Source organism: Staurois parvus, unplaced genomic scaffold, assembly GCF_062004578.1.
Source record: "Staurois parvus isolate SC_StPar_1 unplaced genomic scaffold, SC_StPar_1.0 ptg000397l, whole genome shotgun sequence".
Taxonomy (NCBI): domain Eukaryota; kingdom Metazoa; phylum Chordata; class Amphibia; order Anura; family Ranidae; genus Staurois; species Staurois parvus.
In genome coordinates this window covers 1088837-1109615 of record NW_028318193.1, presented here as the reverse complement: position 1 = coordinate 1109615, position 20779 = coordinate 1088837, and the positions used below count along the sequence as shown (strand labels likewise).

At 38.3% G+C, this 20779-nt stretch overlaps 1 protein-coding gene across 50 annotated transcripts in view; it reads left to right on the top strand.

The window, feature by feature from the left end:
- Nucleotides 1–20779, top strand: part of TRDN (triadin) — a 974263-nt gene that overhangs the window by 141426 nt on the left and 812058 nt on the right. For 49 of the 50 annotated variants that reach the window (XM_089686384.1, XM_089686382.1, XM_089686383.1 and 46 more), the window contains 2 exons: nucleotides 6704–6730; nucleotides 15828–15887. In XM_089686384.1, coding sequence (XP_089542510.1) covers nucleotides 6704–6730; nucleotides 15828–15887 — 87 coding nt within the window. The remainder of the gene's footprint in view (nucleotides 1–6703; nucleotides 6731–15827; nucleotides 15888–20779) is intronic. The other variant, XM_089686429.1, reaches the window with a different exon arrangement.

Here is a 20779-nt window from a genome sequence, read left to right as displayed (position 1 = left end):
TTTTTCCAAGTGTGATTCCATAAGCCCTTCTTCCTAAACTGTAACAGGGTCCCACTGGTCTCTTTACCATCCTTTCTATCTCCCTGCTTGGAGTTCTCATGCTTCTTTTTTTACTTCTCCAAGAACTACTCTCCCAGGCCGTAGGGTGTTTAGCTCTATGGCACTCTGTCAGGGACCAAACCCTCTTATAACCTACATCAACTTCAATCACCACCATCAGTTTTTCAGGTTTGCTGATACCTGTGTGGTTACCCTTTGCAACCAAACCATTTGAGATTAACAACACATTGTTCTGTTTATCATAAATAGCAATAATGAGCTGCTTAATTATTGTTAATGTCATCTGGAACTCTTGTCCCATTGTTTACTAGGACAATTTCGGTGGAGGGAGCACACACAGACCTTACCAAAGTTTCACATTGCCTCCTATTGTCCAACACTCCAAAAGCAACTGTCCTACCTACTGACTATTTTCACCACAACTTCTTTACAAATTGGTTTCACCAGTCTCTTTAACTACTTATGTATCCGTTAGTACTTTAACCAATCCCTCTGACCTGTCCAACAGTGCTTTGGAGTGCCTTTCTTTCACAAAACCAGTAGGAAGCAATCCAGCAACGTACTGCGAGAGAACTTTCAACATTATCACAAAACATTACATTAAATGAATCCAATAATAACCACCTTTATCCAGTACAGCCTGTAATATTCAGCTCATATTAGCATTACTTCATGGTACGAGTTCTCCTGACCCAGGAGGAGACTGCAAACAATATACCAGATGTACATTCCATGATAGTAACATTTCTTTCAGGATGTCTATCATCACAAGACACTATACACCATTCATTTCTTTATGCGTTGTAGCCAAAACTCCTGCCATGAGTTCACATTCACTTGGTCATTCTGTCATGAGAGGGTTGACTTCTGCAGCGGTCAATGTGCCCTTGACTACAGACTGCTCTACAGACCCTTCTCCTTGCACAGAAGCAATAGTGTCCATCTGACTGTGACCTACAGAAGATTATCTCAGTATTGCTATTAGTCACTTGGCCCAATCATCCCAATCAAACGTGCTCCATGTGCTGGTGCTCTTCAGCACTGCATCTGCCCAAGGAGACACAGATGGACCAAGGGGCTCAACAGCATCTGACACATCACATTTGTAAGTTTTAACATCACATTGCAATACCACATTTTAAGACATCACCTGTTGCAATACCATATTTTGACCATCACACTGGCAGCACTTCAATCAGATGCTTCAACACAGGATTTTAAATTTTCAGCCTTAGCAAGCTTCATTAACCCATTATATACCTCAGGATTTTCAAACTCATTAGTAAGAAACACATCATACTTAGTTTCACCTGCTACACAGGAGACTACATGAAGATAAGTCCTTAGCAGTCCTCAATCTCGCTGCAGATTCACCTTTAACCAGTTGCCTATTGGGCACTTCTACCCCCTTCCTGCCCAGGCCAATCTTCAGCTTTCAGCTCTGTCGCACTTTGAATGACAATCGCGTGGTCATGCAACACTGTACCCATATTATATTTATAATTTTTTTTCACACAAATAGAGCTTTCTGTTGGTGGTATTTACTTGCCGCTGGGTGTTTTATTTTTTGTGCTATAAAAAAGAGCAAAAAATGTGGGAAAAAAAGTTTTTCTTTGTGTCTATTATAAAATTTAGCAAACAGGTAATTTTTCTCCTTCACTGATGTGTGTTGATGAGGCTGCACTGATAGGCAGCACTGATGGGCACTGATAGGCAGCACTGATGGGCACTGATAGGAGACACTGATAGGCAGCATTGATAGGTGGCATTGATGGGCAGCACTGATGGGTGGCACTGCTGAGCTCATGTGGGTGGCACTGCTGGGCACATGTGGGTGCGACTGCTAGGCACTGCTGGGCACAGGTGGGTGGCACTGCTGGGCACAGGTGGGTGCAGATCACTTCTCTGACAATTGCCAGTTATCAACAGTACTTTCCTCACACTGACAATGTGAGGAAAGTGCAGCCGATAACCGGCAACTGTATTTACCCGATGATCTGCTCTGTCATTGTACACAGCTGATCATGTGGTAAAAGGCCGCTGTGATTGGCTGTTTACCTATCACATGATCAGCTGTGTCCATAGGACACAGTGATCACTGGCGGTGCTGGTGGCATGCAGGGGGTGTGTTCTGGAATGACATCCATGGACGTCGTCCCACAACTAGACAACCGTGCTGTAACCGTCTTTCAGCTATAGCACAGTAGGGAAGAAGTTAAAGTGATTCTAAAGGCTTCCATTTTTAAAAAAAATAACAAACATGTCTATACTTACCAGCTGTGCAGTGGTTTTGCACAGAGCAACCCGGACCGTCATCTTCTTGAGTCCCCCGCTGGTGCTCCTGGCCTCTCTCTCTTGTTGGTTGTGCCTACAGCAACCAACTTCCTATTGGGACACCCGAGCATGCACACAGGGTAAAAAACCTTGAGCCTTTACTACCACTTTAACCCATGTTCCCCTACTACACATGGTACTACACAGCAACAAGACTCTACTGAAAGCTGATTTCCTCACCAGACTTGCTGTCACTTCATGGGGATTAAACTCTCAAACTTGTAACAGTCTTGCTACTCCATTTGGCAGGTTTTGCAATCTTACTCTGCATGCGTCACCTCAGGAACCATTTCTTTAGGGCACTTTCCCTGGCATATTTCTCTATGTGGCCCCAGGCAGAAACAGATATCCTGGATGGCTGTGCTGTGCTTTCCTGCCCATGCCAATTTTCAGCTTTCAGTGCTTATGCACTTTGAATGACAATTGCGAGGTCATGCAACACTGCACCCAAACAAAATGTGTATCTTTTTTTAGACATATAGAGCTTTCTTTTGGTGGTATTTAATCACCACTGGGTTTTTTATTTTTTGATAAACAAACTAAACAAACTAAAAACTGAAAATTGTGAGAAAAAAAAGTTTTTCTTAGTTTCTGTTATACAATTTTGTAAATAGGTAATTTTTCTCCTTCACTGATGTGTGCTAATGAGGCTGCAATTATGGGCACTGATAGGCTGCACTGATTAGCGCTGATAGGCAGCACTGATGAGGAGGCACTGCTAGGTGGCACTGATGGGCATTGTCAGGCATCACTGGTGGGCATTGACTGGCATCACTGATGGGCACTGAAAGACATCACTCATATATAGCACTGATAGGTGGCACTGACTGGAACTGTTAGGCAGCACTGACGTGCACTGATGGGCACTGATAGGTGGTATTGATGGGTACTGATAGGTGGCACTGACTGGCACTGATAGACGGCACTGACTGGCACTGATAGGTGGCTCTGATTAGAGGCACTGATAGGCGGCACTGACTGGCACTGATAGTTGGCATTGAAAGGCAGCGTTGATATGTGGCACTGGAATGTGGCATTGATGGGCACTGGTATGTCGCATTGATGGGCACTGACAGGTTGCATTGATGGACACTGACAGGTGGCACTGATGGGGCTACACTGATCATCTGCACTGAGACTAGTTTTGTAACATGCCAACAGATGGCTTCACAAGGCTGCACACACAGTCACAGGGAGCACCAAACTTCATAAGTCAGTGTGCAAAAAGACATCATCCTATGTACATTGGACGTTGTACAACTGATGCTATTCTGACCATGTGCATTACTAAGTCTGCTGTTTCTTTTTTTTTTTTTTCAAATTCTTTATTTATGTAGACATCACCACACTCACAGAACAGTTCAATACATATCCAGGGTAAACAAAACAGAAAGGGGTAGCATCACCTGTGTACAGAAGTCAACAGCTAGAGGTATAAACAGTAAGAAAATACAAAAAATATACTTTCGGAAGGCTGTACATTAGACTGTAGGCCGTACAATGGTAATCAAACAAGGAGTATACCTCAGAGTCTAAAATGACTGCAACCGTGAGTGCTCGGGCTTGTCCCCTTTTACAGAGAGTATACAGTATGGGAGAGATAGAAAAGTGGGGTGAATTCAGATAAAGAAAGCTGGAGAAAAATTGAGGGGGAGAAAAAGAGAAAAAAAAAGCATGTTGGGAAGGGGAAAAAAGGGGCAGGGGATACAGGAGGAGGGAGGGATGTTCCAGTCACGAGGGGGTAAGATAAGTCAGTCAAGTGAGGAGGATACAAAGAAGGTTTTCCCCTCTTCTGAGAAAGTAAACGTATTTCAGAGAAGCCAGGTCTTTGAGTAGGCCTCACGTCTATTTTGCACTGTTAAAATCAGGTCTTCCATTCTGTTGACCTTCTCTACTCTTGACAGCCAGAGCAAGATGGGGGGGGGGGTTGTGTATCCCTCCACCGTAGGGTGATACAAGATCTGGTGGAATTAAACAGGTGGCGTAGAATCAATTTGTCATATGTTTTTTCAGGTATATTCGAGACATGTAGAAGAAATAGAGCTGGGTCCTCAGGGAGGACATAATCAGTGAATTTCTGGGAGATATGATGTACCTCTTTCTAGAAGGGTTCCAGTTATGGATACGTCCAAAACATATGTAATAAAGAGCCTTTACTATCTTGGCATCTCCAGCACTGGCTTGAGAGCATTGGGAAGTATTTATGAAGTACCTCCGGTGTACGGTGTACCATCTGGTGAGGAGTTTGAAGTTCTTTTCCTGTATCCGCATGCAGATGGATGATATGAGAGCAAAATGGATAATTCTTCGTTGTTGGGCTGAAGAGAAGGATCTGTTCAACACCAGTTCCCATTTCCACATGAAAGGGAGGAATAGTCCTCTGGTGGAGTAATCAATTGCATACATTTGAGAAAGGGAATGCATTACCATACATTTGAGAAAGGGAATGTAGCAGGGGGCCCTGCTCACACAAAGGAGTTCAAAAGAAGTCAACTGATGTTGAAACCTCTCCAGGGGAGGGAGTGCCATCAAGAAGTGTCATAACTGCAGGGCACTCCAAAAGTACAGGCGATAATGATCTGTCTTGGAAGTAAGCATTGAGATTGACAGCCATTATGAGGAGTTCAAAAAATGGGATGCTTGGTAGCATTGGGAGCCTAATAAGGTATAGTTTGAGGCCCCTCCCCCCCCCGATAGTCCAGGAGAAAAAGCATGGATTCCCTAAGATCGGAAAAAGAGTGGAGTAGGCGGACGATAGAGAGGTGGTATGACACAACCAAGCCAAATAAGTAACATAGTTCCCAGAGTCGGGTGTCTCTTGATATTGGATTGCAGGTCCTTATAGCACCATGCCGCCAAGCATAAGGGGGTTTAATGTCAACATGTCTGCACCAATCTATAAGTCTTCCTAAATACATCAGTATTTGGGGAGAGTGAGTAATCGCCTTTGTAATCTGGGTCTCTTATGGGCCCATATAAAATCAATAATTAGGGCATTTGCTTGTTTGAAAAATTCCCTGGGTATATGGATTGACAAAGTTTGAAAAAGATAAGTGCAAGTCTGCTATTTCATCATGGACAGCAAGTTAGAACAAAGAGCAAATGTGAAATTCTGTGTGAAACTGGGCAAATTGCTAGATCTCTGCAATGGTGTCAAAAAGGCGACCTTTGAGCTGTATCTTCATCTTCGGGAAGAGGGCATTTTCGGGGGGTTGATCTCATTGAAGGTTTTCCTGATCTCTCTCGTTATCGTCCAGTGATGTTCTTCTGCTCTTGAAGCACGCATGCCACTCAAAACACCTCAAATGACCCATTGCAACATTGCCCTAAACTTGCCGAAATATGTTGATTGACTCTGTGACAGATTTCCCCAGTTTCACACAGAATTTCACAGTTGCTCTTTCTTCTAAGTTGCTGTGTATTATGACATAGCAGACGTGGTAGCACACATGGTTAGAATAGCACCAGTTGCACAGCTCCCAGTGTACACAAGACAATGTCTTTTGGCACACTGACTTATGAAGGTTGGCGCTCCCTGTGACTGTGTATGCAGCCTTGTGCTACCATCTGTTGGCTTGTCATAAAATAGACTCAAAACTTTTTGATACCACCTCGGAGCACATCTGGAGTGATTATTTACTGAAATTAAGCTTTACTATGTTTTGTAGACTGTTGTGAGTGTTCGCAGACTCAGCATCAAGTGTTCTCAGACTACCAGGTTACTTGGGACCAGAGTTTACATATGTAGATCTTTGAAATTAAGTGAATAAAAAAAACAAACAGAAAGATCATGACATGAAAATTGTGCTCCATTACATGCATTACCATACAAAATGTTTGCGTTTAGATAAAATGTGCATTAAAATACAGTGTAAAAGTATGCTTACTTAATCAGCTAGGCTATCCTTAGAATAAAGTAGTTGGCTGTTGTCTGCAATTTTAATGTTAGTACCTGACTCTTTTATGTAATTAATCATTTGTAATTCAGACAGATGCCAAGCAATTTGAATTATATTTCTAGATGCAGTAGGGGGTTAGATATTACATTCCATGGTCTAATATTAGCTAGTGTAAGTAATAATTGAATCATATTCCAAATTACAGAATGTAGTTTAGATTTGGTTGCAGTCTGACTTAGCTTCCTGAACACAAAGTTTCTTAGAACTTCCATATTAAATATATGTCAGTCATGTTGCAAACAAACAATGTGATCAGATCATAATGCTAACATAAAAAATTGTGCATGTTTATAATAATTATTTATACATTATTACATGTGTTCATTGATTTTTTTTTATATGTATTTCAGGTGTGATACAACCAATACATAGAAAAGGTAAGGCAAAGAGTACATAGTAAACACAGTAAGACTTTAGCAGTTTCAATTGCCACCTGAGTCTGTGCTTGATTAGAGCTGTGAGGGACAGGGACCAAACATACCCTGCACAATTTATATTTTTGGGGACTACTGTTGTCTGTACTCATTGCTACATCTGATTACTTAAAGTGACTCCATGAGAAAAATATAATGACTGCCATTTCTGACTTTAAGATGGTAGTTTGGTAGTTCCTGGCTTTTGTGCTCTTGCTTTGGCTTTAATGATTTCTGAGTCTCTGGCCTGCAATAAAACATTCTAAAACTTATTTAAAGCATTCTTGTTCCATTTATGTGTCAGGCAATGAACGTTTTCAAAAGACGGCCAGCAATGGCAACTGCCATATTTTGCTTATGATAGAGACACCATAATACTTTTACATTGTGCATGTAATATACAAACTGCATTTAGCACACAGAAAAATATCAGGCAGCATGGATTACTAGGCTCTGCTAAAAATAGTTTCAGTTTGCTCTCAATATGCTCTCAATATGCTCGTTAATTAATTTTCTTTATTAACTGATAAGATGCAACTTCAGTTGTTAGTTCATAGGAGTAACATATATATTTAGGACATTCTAAGCTAGCAGACAGAAAAGTTTGGATAGTATCAGCTAGGGATTTCTCCAGTGCTGCAGATAACAATACATAAGGGCCTCTGGCCTGCACATCTTCTTACATGCTATCATTGCTTAGTTTAGTTAAGAAAATATATTAGAATTTAATTGTATTATTTGTAAGCAGCACAGTTTATTTAGAACATGCTCCTATAAATGAAACTTGTCATGGTGGCTACCATTGCCAATCTCCATGCTTATCTCATTAAAGGTTTTCTTTAAAGTTATAAGCTTTTTGAAATGCAGGAACCATATAGTACATGCATGTAAACCTGTTAATCTTCAAATAAAGGTGTGTACCCCCATAGAGCTCCTACATTCTACGCTGGTGATCTACACAGGTCCATAACTTGTTAGGCTGGCACTAAGCCTCACTGAACAAGCTATACAAAAAGATGGCAACCACCCATGTTTATAAGTAGCCTTTGCAGTAAGGTGTGCATGGAAGGACAATGCACATCACAAACAAATCAAAATTTCCCAGCATACTTACCAGCTGGCCTGCAAAAAAAATTGACCCTGTCACATTAAAAACAGAGAGTGGAGTTGCACATATTTGCAAATATACATGGAAACCACACAGCCTACGCCAAGGCTCTTCTGTATACTGCAGTCTTAACTTATATGTTTGAAAGCCTCCAAGTTGGAGCATATATAACAGTGGATAAATTAACCTCCCTAGCGGTATGATTATTTCAGATTTTTGGTGCTGAAAGCAGTACCATTATTTTGCATGGAAATATGTAGTTTTTTTATTGTAGGCCTGTAATTTTCTAGGAATAACTCACTGAAATCTGTCCGAACAAGAGTCTAGTAAACATCCCGGGTATGATAAAACTTGAAACACAAAATCATAAATTATAATTTAATAAATAATCATAAAAAATAATAATATAATAATAAATTTAATTTAATAATATAATCAAACCAAAAACACTGAAATTTGAAATATAGCGCCAAGTTCGCACATCGCTGAGCAAAGTCACAAAATCGTTTTCAGTGTCTGATGACGAATTTCCCCACAAATCATTATCACTAAATTCTGCAAGTGGTTCCGATTTACTATCGCTGTTCTCTAGCTGGTCTAAAACTGCTTTTGACCTAAAAGGACGCTTTTTGGGCGCCATGGACTTTTCTAAGTTTCCAGGCAGAAAGAACAGTCAAAATGCAGGCAGGGCACAGGACAAAGCAGTAGTGACAAAATGTATGTGAAATGCTTTGAAACAGCAATGTTTTGCTATGTAATATTCGTTTACAAAAAAAATGACAGTTTTAAAAATTTTTAAATTTGACGCCAGTTCCGGCCCCCATACGTCCCGACGTCACAGGGACTGGAACACAGAAGCCGGATGCTGGCATCAGCCGGAGGAGATGGCCGGGGATGCTGCAGGAGGGACATCGCGGGAGCGAAGGACAAGGTAAGCGCTGCAGGGAATCCCTGAGCAACGCTGCAGGGTATTCCTGAGTGTAGCTCGGGGATACCGCTTTTGGTACTGAAACTCTACCCCGAGCTACACTCGGGAATACCACCAGGGAGGTTAAGGGCGGGTTTGCCTGGAGGAAGCACACTTTTCCTTAAAGGCACAAGGACACGTTAGATGCCGAGCAAGAACACAATGGCAGCTGAAGGCATTCAATGTGTCCCTATGCCAAATCCAGCAAACAAGCTATACAAAAAGATGGCAACCACCCCAGTTTATAACTAGCATTTGCAGTAAGGTGCACAATGAAGGGCAATGCATATCACAAACAAAGAACTTGGTGGGAAAAGCTTATGGAGAAGCTTCTCTATCATCTGCATAAATGTACCGATGGCACAAGGCCTTCAAGGAAGGACAAGAAGGTGTTGAAGATTAACATGGATCAGGATTCCCCTCTTCATAAAAAACAGAAGAGAATATGGATGCAATGAGGTCTGTTCTCAACCGTGACTGACGCCTCACTATCAGAATGGTTGCAAAGGAAAGAGGAATTACCAAGTCACTTGATCATGAAATTGTGACTCAGGATTTGAACATGAGAAAAGTGTGTGCAAAATTTGTTCCAAAGAACTTGTAACCTGATCAGAAGGAACACCATCAACACGTTTGCCAAGACCTGCTTGGAAAGAGAGCCTGATTTGTTTAAATCCCATGATCACAGGAGATGAATCCTGGATGTTTGAGTATGATCCTGAGATGAAGAAACAAAGATCAGAATGGCACACACCCACGTCACCTTGCCTCAAGAAAGCTCAAATGAGCAAATCAAAATTCAAATCATTGAACATTTTTTTTTTTATTATTATTCAAATGGAATTGTCCATAAGGAATTTGTACCTACTGCACAAACTGTGAATCAAAGATTATACCTAGAAGTTCTCGGTTGCTTGAGCCAAAGAGTTTTTCGTGTGTGTCTGGAGATCAGCTCATCTTGGATCCTTCATCACAACAACACACCGTGTAACAGTGCTTTGGCTGTCAGAGAGTTTTTGTCTGCAAAACATATCACGGTGCTTTCCCATCCACCCTACAGCCCAACTTTGCTCCTTGCAACTTTTTTATATCCTAAAGATGAAGAAGGGTTTGAAAGGACACCATTGTGGTGGTGTGGGTAACGTCCAAAGAGCCACTACGCAGGCTCTGAATGCAATCCCACTTGAAGACTTCCAGGGATGCTATAAAGAACTGAAAAATCACTGGGAGAATTGTGTACACTCACAAGGTACATACTTTGAAGGAGACAATGTTTAATTGTAAAATGTTTCAAAAAATAATTTTTAAAATATTCTCATTATTTTCTGGACACACCTCATATATGCTTCAGCCTACAGAGGGGCCTTGGTGTGGGCATTGTGGATTCCAGGTATATCTGCAAATGTGTGCAACAGAACCTTCAGTTTTTAGCGTGAATTTTTAGACAGGATAAGTTCGCCTTTTAGCCAAAAATATTAAATGCACAGACTTCTCCCCGTACTATCTGTCAGAGGGAAGGGGGGCAGTGGGAGGTGGCTGCAGCTATGGGAACATGTTACATGTTTCACCCTAAAACTGGGTGGAACATGTAACCTGTTCCCAAAGGTGAACTTATGCTTTAAGCCTCACCCCCTGTTGTTGAATAGTTCAATAGAGGAAGATGAAATAAAGAGCGCACAAACCTTGCGCATTACCTCAATAAATAGTGACTAATTTTATTAATAAGGAAATATACTCACAAAATGATTGTATAACAGGCATAAGTAACCATAATCCAAACAGGGTTACAGGTAAATCAAAAAGGGGGGGTATGAAGGCTAACGCGTTTCGAAGGGTGAACTGCTGTAATACTGACACTCAGTGGCTGAATATCTCCTTGTCATGGGAACTCTGCCATACTGAAGTTTCTATCTGCCAAACCCAGCTCTGATGAAGAAGGGAGCACCCTTCGAAACGCGTTAGTCTTCATACCCCCCCTTTTTGATTTACCTGTAACCCTGTTTGGATTATGGTTACCTATGCCTGTTATACAATCATTTTGTGAGTATATTTCCTTATTAATAAAATTAGTCACTATTTATTGAGGTAATGCGCAAGGTTTGTGCGCTCTTTCTTTCATCTTCCTCTACAGTTTTATTAAGCTTTCCCAGCTTCATGATAGAGCTGCACAACCTCTGATCACCAGTGGATGAATACACAACACGCTGCTTGTCACTAACGCCTGTTTGATCTGAGTCCTTGAGCGCAGGAGATAATGGATCTTTGTTGAATAGTTCAATGCCAGAACCTTAGTGGTCAGTAAACGCTCTGTACAGGACTATTCAATGAGGGCCATTTGCATCTTTATCTTCCAGCCAATTTGAACAAAAATCAAGACTTTGGATATGGACCTGCAGTGCAGGGGTTTTGGAGGGACATGGAAACTGATTGGAAAATTAATTCTTGGTTCCACTTCAACACTATTGTTAGCTTAGCCTTTTTAGTCCCTGACAGGTTCACCTAAAGCCATACCTATTGAGTAATTGTTCAATGTTTTATCTCCCAAAACTGCCCATGAACACAAAACAGCTGATTTTAAAAAGCTTTCCTTCTCGATCTTCCTGTTTAAGAGGCTTGAGCAACACTGTGCATGTGTCGCTGTTAATTTATTTAATGTCCAACCATAGCCCTGTAGTAAACTTTATTTAATCACACTAGTAAAACTAAATTTATTGTTGTCACTGGATTCATTTGTTTTATTTATTATGAATATATTATTTTAATAGCCTGTTTCAGTTGGGTTGTTGTTTACCACACAACAAATAATTTTCTTCCTGCAACCTTAAACTGTGGAAGAAAATAACAGACACAATGAGAACATCCTTTTTGTCTGCAATATTTAACAACAGTTCTGATTAATTCCTCATTATTTTTCTACCATAAACTCCTTATCGTGTTTTTCTTGCTTGGCAGCATAAAACTTAACAAGTACACTAACACTTTAACATGAGGTCAAGCGAAAGAAGCATAAGAAAATTAGGCGTATTGTGAATGCCTACAGGATAATGAGGGATCTAATAATAAAATGCATTCTCTAAAAAAAATATACAGCCTCTCCATAATGTAATAAACTTTTCACAAACTGCACAGTTGCCAAGGTAACCAAGATTATCCCAGCAGCCTCTACATCATGTCAATTTTTGCTGAATGCTAGCTGGTAATATTAGGATTTATTAACAATGTGTCACATTGATAAGGATAAATTGCATATTTTACTCTGGGCATGTAAGTCTTCTTTAAAATGAGATCCTCTTTATCAACTTAGCAGGATAATATGATGTGATTACCAGAAAATTAAAGTCATTTGTCATAAAGAATGTGGCATATCAAAATACTCAATAGGGAAGAAATTGACTTCTGAGTGCATTTATACAATTGCCACTGTGCATCTATTTGGTATTAGTGTTAGACGGTCATCAGTAGACTAATAGAATGGCTTGCTGCAATTTTGGCCACTGAAAAAAAAGACAGTGGTTCCATTGAGACAATATACTATCTATCCTTTGGTAATAAAATTGTTGTCACCAATATTACAGGAGAGTAAATTGATATATTAAGCAGGAAAATTATGTATCTGAGTGATAACAGTGCACACACATAACAGTTATCCCACCACAAGATCCAAATAAAAGTTATCCCATCAACAAGATCCAAATATCTAAGTTCCTTCTTTAAAAAAAAACTGCAAAAAAATGTTATTACTTACTTTACTGGCCTTAAACTTTCTTTTCTTTAACAAAGCTATTAAAGATAAATCTGCCATGCATGTCAAGCAATGCAGTTAAAACTTGTTTATGGTTTTATGACTCCTTGTTTTAAAACAGCCTGCTTAAATTTTAAAGGCAAATAAACCATTAAAGAAGTTAGGTTTTAATAGACTACTTATTTGTTTGTTTAAACTCTTTTTACAACCCTCAAAGCCTTGTATAACATTGTTCAGTAGATTTAGATTATGACATCTCTGCCAAGCTTTTACAAAGAATAAAAATACAATTTTCTAGGCTTTATTCCTTGAAAAAAATGCACTAAGAAAAAAAAAACACCATAGTTACATCCCCGCCTTTCTGAGTCATTAACTCGTGAAATCATTTGAGTGTACCTGTTACTAAACTGAAAGCATATAAACTGATAACAATTGCTATAATCAAAAACCTACTTCACACCAGTCATGCAAATGCTGATCAGAGCTTGGAAGGCTACCTAGTCATTAATATTTCCCATCACATTAGGGGTTGATTTACTAAAGGAAAATATGCTGTTTACTTTGCAAGGGATTTTTCTTTTAAGATAGAAGATAAGGTGAAACGCTGCTGATTTATATCATCCAATCATGTGCAAACAAAAATACTGTTTTTTATTTTCCTTGTGTGTAATTTAGTATTCTTTCCAAAGTGAATTTTCACTACATTAACAAAGCTAAAGGGAATTTCCCCACAAAGTAAACATAATCTTTTAAAGTTAATGAACTATTTTCCCTTAGTAAATCTGCACCATTTAATAACCAGGAGAGATATGAAGGATGTTGGAGGGAATGGTCCAGAGTTTAACTTTACCAGCTGGTACTGTTTATGAATAATTGAGTACCCCAGGGCTTTTGAATTATGGGTTATTCTAGAAGCATACATGTCAAAAAGTACTTGCATTTAACTCCTGGTATCAGTTAGGTTGCTATTATTCCAGTACAAATTTGCATTAACCAGTGCAAATGTCATTCAGTCCTAAATTATTATGTTTCAATCCCTCTTCTACTTGATACAGTGCTAAATTAAAAACTAATTATAAAATATAAAATAAAATCTGGACCTTACACTTTTCATCTGCTTCTCATTGACTACATTATTAAAAAAGTAGAAAACCGCAAGACCAGAATGGCAAAATATTTTATTTATGGAACTCACAAACAAAATTCAAAGGAAAGAAAATATAACACTAACATTCATGTGGTCAAGCAGGCAAATAAAAGAAGATTGTCTTATCCTACAATTCATCCTGCAACAAATTAAAAATTAAAGGTAATAGAAACAACCCTTGTACTCAAAGAAAGCCTCTGTTAATGCACAGAGCTTGAGCAATAGATAGAACAGCCTCTGTAGGGAATTACAGCCAAATGCCATTGTAGATGCATAGCCCTTAAACAAAACACAGATTAATGTTGAGACAGAGAAATGTAAGAGTTGATATTCAAACACCAGCGTTATTATTGCCCATCTAAGACTGGTGGACTTTAAAAAACCAAATGGTTTAAGGGGGAAATGAGATATCAGGATTTACATGTACTGTTTTCTACATTTATGGTAGTTGCTAAATTTAATTTTAGCAGTGTATAGTGGAGCAGAAAAAAATAGCTATTCCAGGTGGAGATTAAAAAAAAACTCCTGAGATAAAATAATGATTGTGGGAACAATAATAAATATTCATTTCATACTCTTCATTACACATTGATGCTGTATTTATTTTTGTAAATTAATCTGAAGAAAAATTATGTGAAAACCATCATACACTAAAATAAAGAACACATGCAGAAAAAATTAGGTTTAGTTAACTGGTGCTATAGAAAAATGTATTCATGTTCACAGTTTCATTTAGGGATACTGTATGCAATAACAATGTGGTTAACTATGCGCTTGTTATTTATGGGAATTGGTGTTGGCCATGGATTATTGATGCATTACTCACCAAAGGTTACTGTAAGACAGCTGCTAGGTACAGTGTCATAAATATGGAGGGAATCTAGTGGAATTTTTCACTCATCAGCTGCAGTCATTGAAAAAAATGTTACAATTTCCCTTCTAGCTGCTGTCATCATCTTAAAGATGAGCCTTAAGGACAAGAAGACCTGCAAGCTGATTTGCTGTTTCTAAAAGCAACAGCCCTAGATAATATTTTTATCCTCTGCACTCTCACTCTTGGGTTATAATGTACAAAAATAATGCTACTCTTTTTGGAATTTTCAATTGAATACTAAAATAAAATAATACAAAGGTATCTGAATTACTGTTTTACTTCGAAAATGTATCTGTAGATATGTGGCTTCCAAAATTGGTATCCTTAAAAAAAATTATGAATAAAATAATGAAAATATTCTGTACATCAAAATGCAACAACATTGACAAAGCCATACTGCTATGTAAGTCTCAGTTTGGTAGCTATAGCAAGTTCACCTTATGCTAGCAATGACATTTTGTTCTGTCAAATCAATAAATGTTTCCAGCAACTGTTTAGTGTGGGGGTCTACCATTTTAATTGTAATTTTATTAATTTAATTGTTTAGGCAGGCCCATATGCTACACTTTGCCTGGTACATTTTATTGTTTTGACATATATAAATTTGACTTTCTTTTTTGAGTTTAGATATGTATTAGGACAACTTAGACTTGCACAGAAAACACATAATGATATTGATCTTCTAAAGGTGTAGAATGTTCACTTAGCTTGTTGAACTTGTGTTCACTTCAAATACCCAATAGTTGCAGGAATTGGTTTTTTTTTATGGGAATTTCATTTGTACATGATTAGATGATTGAAGTGAAATCATCTCCACTAGGCATAATTAACATTTAAGTAATTTACTAAATAACCCCCATAACCAGTAGTTGATGGTTTGTGTGTTCAGCATTATAGCTAGCCTTTAGTTACTGTTGAGCCATGAGGGAGCTGGACAAGTCTGGAAAGGATAAACTGAGCAAATCCAGCAGAATAATTGACTGGCTAGCAAGGGAGAGGTAAAGGCATCTAGGTTGGCTAGAAGGAAAGACAGTGAATGCACAGACTTTTATGCTACTTAACCTATATTTGATAGGCTTAAGAAATGATATTGTAGGGAACTCTTTATTTTGATTAGGAAACTGTTCTGTTTGCAAGAAAAACAAATGTTACTGTTGTCTCTGCTTTATTTTCAGAATTGAAAATTGTTGGCTTGATTTAATAGGTGTTGATTTTTTTTTTAGTGGTCCACATAGATAGAGAAGAAATACATGAACAACTTCAAGTCAAAGCTGTGCAAAGAGGTAGGCAAATGCATAAGTGATTAAATGCAGGGTGCACTCTAGTAAGAATGAAAATATTAACATTATTTTTAATAGTATGTATACTAATTAACTGTCATGCACAATGTCAAAGCTGAGTACTGGTAACCGAAAGCTGGAGGCCTTTATCAGGGACAGAGCTCGATATAAAAATATTTCAGTCTGTTTATCAATGAAAGAAATTTTGCTGAAGGGGAAAAGATCTGATCCTTTGATAATTTCAGATCACTATGTGTTGCTTTGATATTTTTCTGTCTCTGTTTTGTAGCTCGAAGACTTTAATACTAGACTCAAGGATACTGTATATCAAGACAGGAAATCATTTTATCCTTGACTAGTTTTTCTTCAGAACGCAGTTTAAAGGAAAAAGTTATACTATAAAACACACAGTACAAAATTACAGCATTCTCTCACACGCCACGAGTTAAAGGGCAATATATATAATATATATATATATTATATTTATAAGCTGCTATGATACATCTGTTAAAAGAAAGACAACACAAAACACGCACACACACATATATATGTGTGTGTGTGTGTGTATGTGTGTATATATATATATATATATATATATATACATATTGTTAAATAAACATTGGGCCACATTGGATGAAGAATAATTGTCCTGGGCGGTACATAAAACACAAGGGAGAATGTCACCAGCACACCGAGGATCACCAATATGGGTCCAAAAGTTTTAATAAACTAACACATAGTTACAACAAGGCAACGTTTTGGAGTCTCGCAAGACCCCTTCATCAGGTATGCGCCCTGATGAAGGGGTCCTGCGAGACTCCGAAGCGTTGCCTTGCTGTAACTATGTGATCATTTTTTAAAACTTTTAGACCCATATTGGTGATCCTCGGTGTGCTGGTGACATTCTCCCTTGATGATTCTGTTCAGTTCCAGCTGACGGTCTCTGCAGCACCCACTTATACACACAGCCATTTTTTAAAGCAGGAACGTGTGCGTATGGATTGTACACTTACACAAAATGCACTCACAATAAAGATAACTAATGAGCAGAAAAATCAGGCATATCACAAATTACCAATCACTGATGTAGGTAATGTACCCATCTGAGTAATAAAACTTCATTTTTTGTCATATTTTTTATTATAAAAGTAAAAGAGGGCAACATAAAACTAGTGTGATATTTGACACTGTTTTTGATAAACTAACACATGAATATATGGTTCGATGGATGTTGTAGCAATTCTCAATAAATTCTCAAGGTGTTCCTCAGATATTTTGGTTCTGCATTCATAGCTGCCTTGGGCCGTGGGTTGGACACCCCTCATTTACTATAATACAGGATTCCCAGAATACTATGAGCTATCAAAAGATACAGCGCAGCACTGCTTGTTTTAAGGTACAGCTTGTCTGACTGAAACTTCATACTGAGTTGTCTGATAAGTGAAGAGCCACTGCTAATAAAACATGGAGCTGTGTAAACAACAGGTTTCTTTAACCTCCCTAGCGGTATTCCCAAGTGTAGCTCGGGGTAAAATGTCAGTGCCAAAAGCGGTAACCCCGAGCTACACTTGGGCTTACCATGCGGCGCTGCCTAGGGAGTCCCTGCAGAGCTTACCTTGTCCTTCGCTCCCGCGATGTGTCCCCTGCAGCGTGCCCGGCCATCTCCTCCGGCCGATGCCGGCATCCAGCTTCTGTGTTCCGGTCCCTGTGACGTCGGAACATACAGGCGCCGCCGGCGGCGGGAAATTTGAAAATTTTAAAAAATTAGATTTTTTTCAAAAAAAATTTTCATAGTAAAACATTGCTGTTTCAACTCATTTCACATACATTTTGTCCCTAGTGCTTTGTCCTTTGCCCTGCCTGCATTTTGTCTGTTCTTTCTGCCTGGAAACTGAGAAACGTCCATGGCGTCCAAAAAGTGTCCCTTTAGGTCAAAAGCGGGTTTAGATCAGCTAGAGAACAGCGATAGTAAATTAGAACCACTTGCAGAATTGAGTGATAATGATTTGTGGAGAAATTCGTCATCAGACACTGAAAACGATTTTGCGACTTTGCTCAGCAATGTACGAACTTGGCACTCTATTTCAAATTTCAGTGTTTTCGGTTTGATTATATTATTGAATTAAATGTATTATTATTATATTATTATTTTTTATGATTATTTATTAAATTATAATTTATGATTTCGTGTTTCAAATTTTATCATACCCGGGATGTTTAATAGACTCTTGTTCGGACAGATTTCAGTGAGTTATTCCTAAAAATTACAGCCTACAATAAAAAAACTACATATTTCCATGCAAAATAATTGTACCGCTTTCAGCACCAAAAATATTAAATAATCATACCGCTAGGGAGGTTAAGAAACTTTAAGCCTGTAAAATGTAAAAAAGGAGTCTTAAGCACCATGTTTTACCTCAAAAGCAGAAAGCAAAACATTAATATACACAATTTCATATTTTTTCCCACTTCCTTTTGTGTCTACAGAACAGGACATGAGAGGAAATCTCCCCAATTGAACACACATGTCAACAACAAAAACCTGAGAGGGGTTTTACTCCTTCATTATTCTTGCCAAAACTAAAAAAAAGTGTTTTCCTTTAGATATTATTGAAATGATCTTTTATGTATATTTTGTTTGATTTACAATTATGTGTGTGGTCAGTCATTCTAAACAATTTTATATGGTCCAATTTCTGCTTCAGTGAAGCAATTAAAACATGGAGGAGCAAGATATATTTTCATTTGTAAATTCCAAATATTAGCATTTAGATAATTCGGAGAACACTGCTAATAGTTGGAGGAAAAACGTGTATGAGAATGTAAGTGGGTACAGCTCTCACTCTGGACCCTCTGATAATTTGATCAGGCTCCATATTTATTGTAGGTAAGAGGATTGTTCCTAATTTCTACTACCATACTTGGAGCTGCAGCAACAGCTTTATGATTACAGCTTAATAGCTTTGCAAAGTTGTTACTAGATATTTATGGAATTGATTACATATTAGTTAATGTTTCAAACACCATTGGAAAAATTACTAGACAATACAGAGGTTGCTGTGTGCGTACCACGGCCGACACATGTCAGCTGATAAGGTGTACTGGCATAGAGAGTGAACATGCTCACAGTTTCCTAATGTATAAATCCTAGGGTATCTTACTGGAACATTTGCAATGATTTACAAGCAAATAGTAATATTGTATTCTATGTATTTATTTACAAAATATAATATTTAGATCTTTTAGTAAACAGGAATCACATTTTTGCCCTAAAAGCTAGCTGGTTGCCCAACCCTCGTTTGTCCCAGGCTCTAGCTCTTGTATGAAGCACCCAATATATCCACTCTCTTCCCCATGGTTAACCACATTTCCCTTAGCAATCAATGTGCTCACTGAATGCTTCCAGATCACTGGAGTACCTAAATGGAGCAGAAAAATTAACCAAGAACAAGGAGAATAAAACAGCAGTCAATAGTCTAGCAGAAGTCAGAAGTAGGAAAAAAAACCCCATCAAATATCAGAAATAGACCTGAATACAAAAGAAAGGTCAATAAATATGGGATTCAGGTAGAGGAGGATCAAGGTGAGATGCGATCTGAAACAGGGAACAAAAAGAAATCTATAACTACATCTGCAGAGACAAGTTCTTGATTTATGTCATCTGCAATGGATGACCAGCCAAACAGGTCAAAAGACAATCAGCGGTACATTTTCACCTAAAAGAATGCACATATAGAATCATGCTTGCATGTGTACATGCATTGAAAAGTCCTTTCATAAGTGTCCATAAGTGAGGCACAAACATATGATATGGATGACCAGAGACATGATATTCTGATTTCATTAAATACTATCATTCTAAAAATGTATAGTAAATATTACTCCAAGTTGTTGTAAACCCTTACATATACCCAATGAAGTGACTAGAATCAGGTAATATACAGAGATTAAACAAATCCTCCTACATAAATTGTACATGTTTATCTGCAGTATTTTCTTCTCTACATCTATTCAAATCCAGAATTTATACAGCGTGTCTGATCTGTCAGAAAACAGGGGGAGGGGGGCTGGGGATCAGAGTTTACACATGGCAGAGCTCAGTGAAGAGAGCTCTGAGAGCTGATTGGAAGGAAGGGACACCCCTTCACACAACACCCAGGAACAGAGCTGAGGCTGTCAATCACAGACTGTGTGTTGGAGATCCTTCCCTTGTCACCTTTTTTCTCTGGGTGTCAGGAAAGCTTGTCAGAAGTTATTCATGCAGGTAACAGAGGAACAGTGCAGCAGACAGAGATGGTACTCAGTGCTCTGGATTGAGATACGTACACATTATAGAGGGATATGCTTTGTTCACATTTCATGTCTGAGGTTTACAAGCACTTTACAGGATTTGGATTAATTTGTGTGCTCTCTCTCTCACTCCCTTCCCAGCTACAGTATATTTAAAGCTGATTTCTCATAGTGACTATTGGAGAATATATATGGGTTATAAAAAGTTTTATCCTATAACCATACAGTATGTTATTGGCTGTATTAAGTATCCTATGCAAGAATAATCATAATTTAGGATGTCTCATACTATCTGACAAAAGAACACTCTGAAGCACATTGTATTACCTTTTACATTAATCATCTCCAGTATATTCATACATAGCTCAGCTTGGTTAAACAAAGGTGCATTCATCAAATTCAAACGCCTGTCTTCTTCTAATTTTGTTTTCCTTTTTGGGTCATTTGCTCTATTATTGTTAAAATTTAACAACAATTAAACTCAAGAACAAAAGATAAAACATTACACAATTAATTATCAAATAATTTCTATTGATAATGTTTATGTAGGCTATTATGTGTTATATACAGTGTGCTTTCCTTTATAACATTTATTTTAGTAGGAT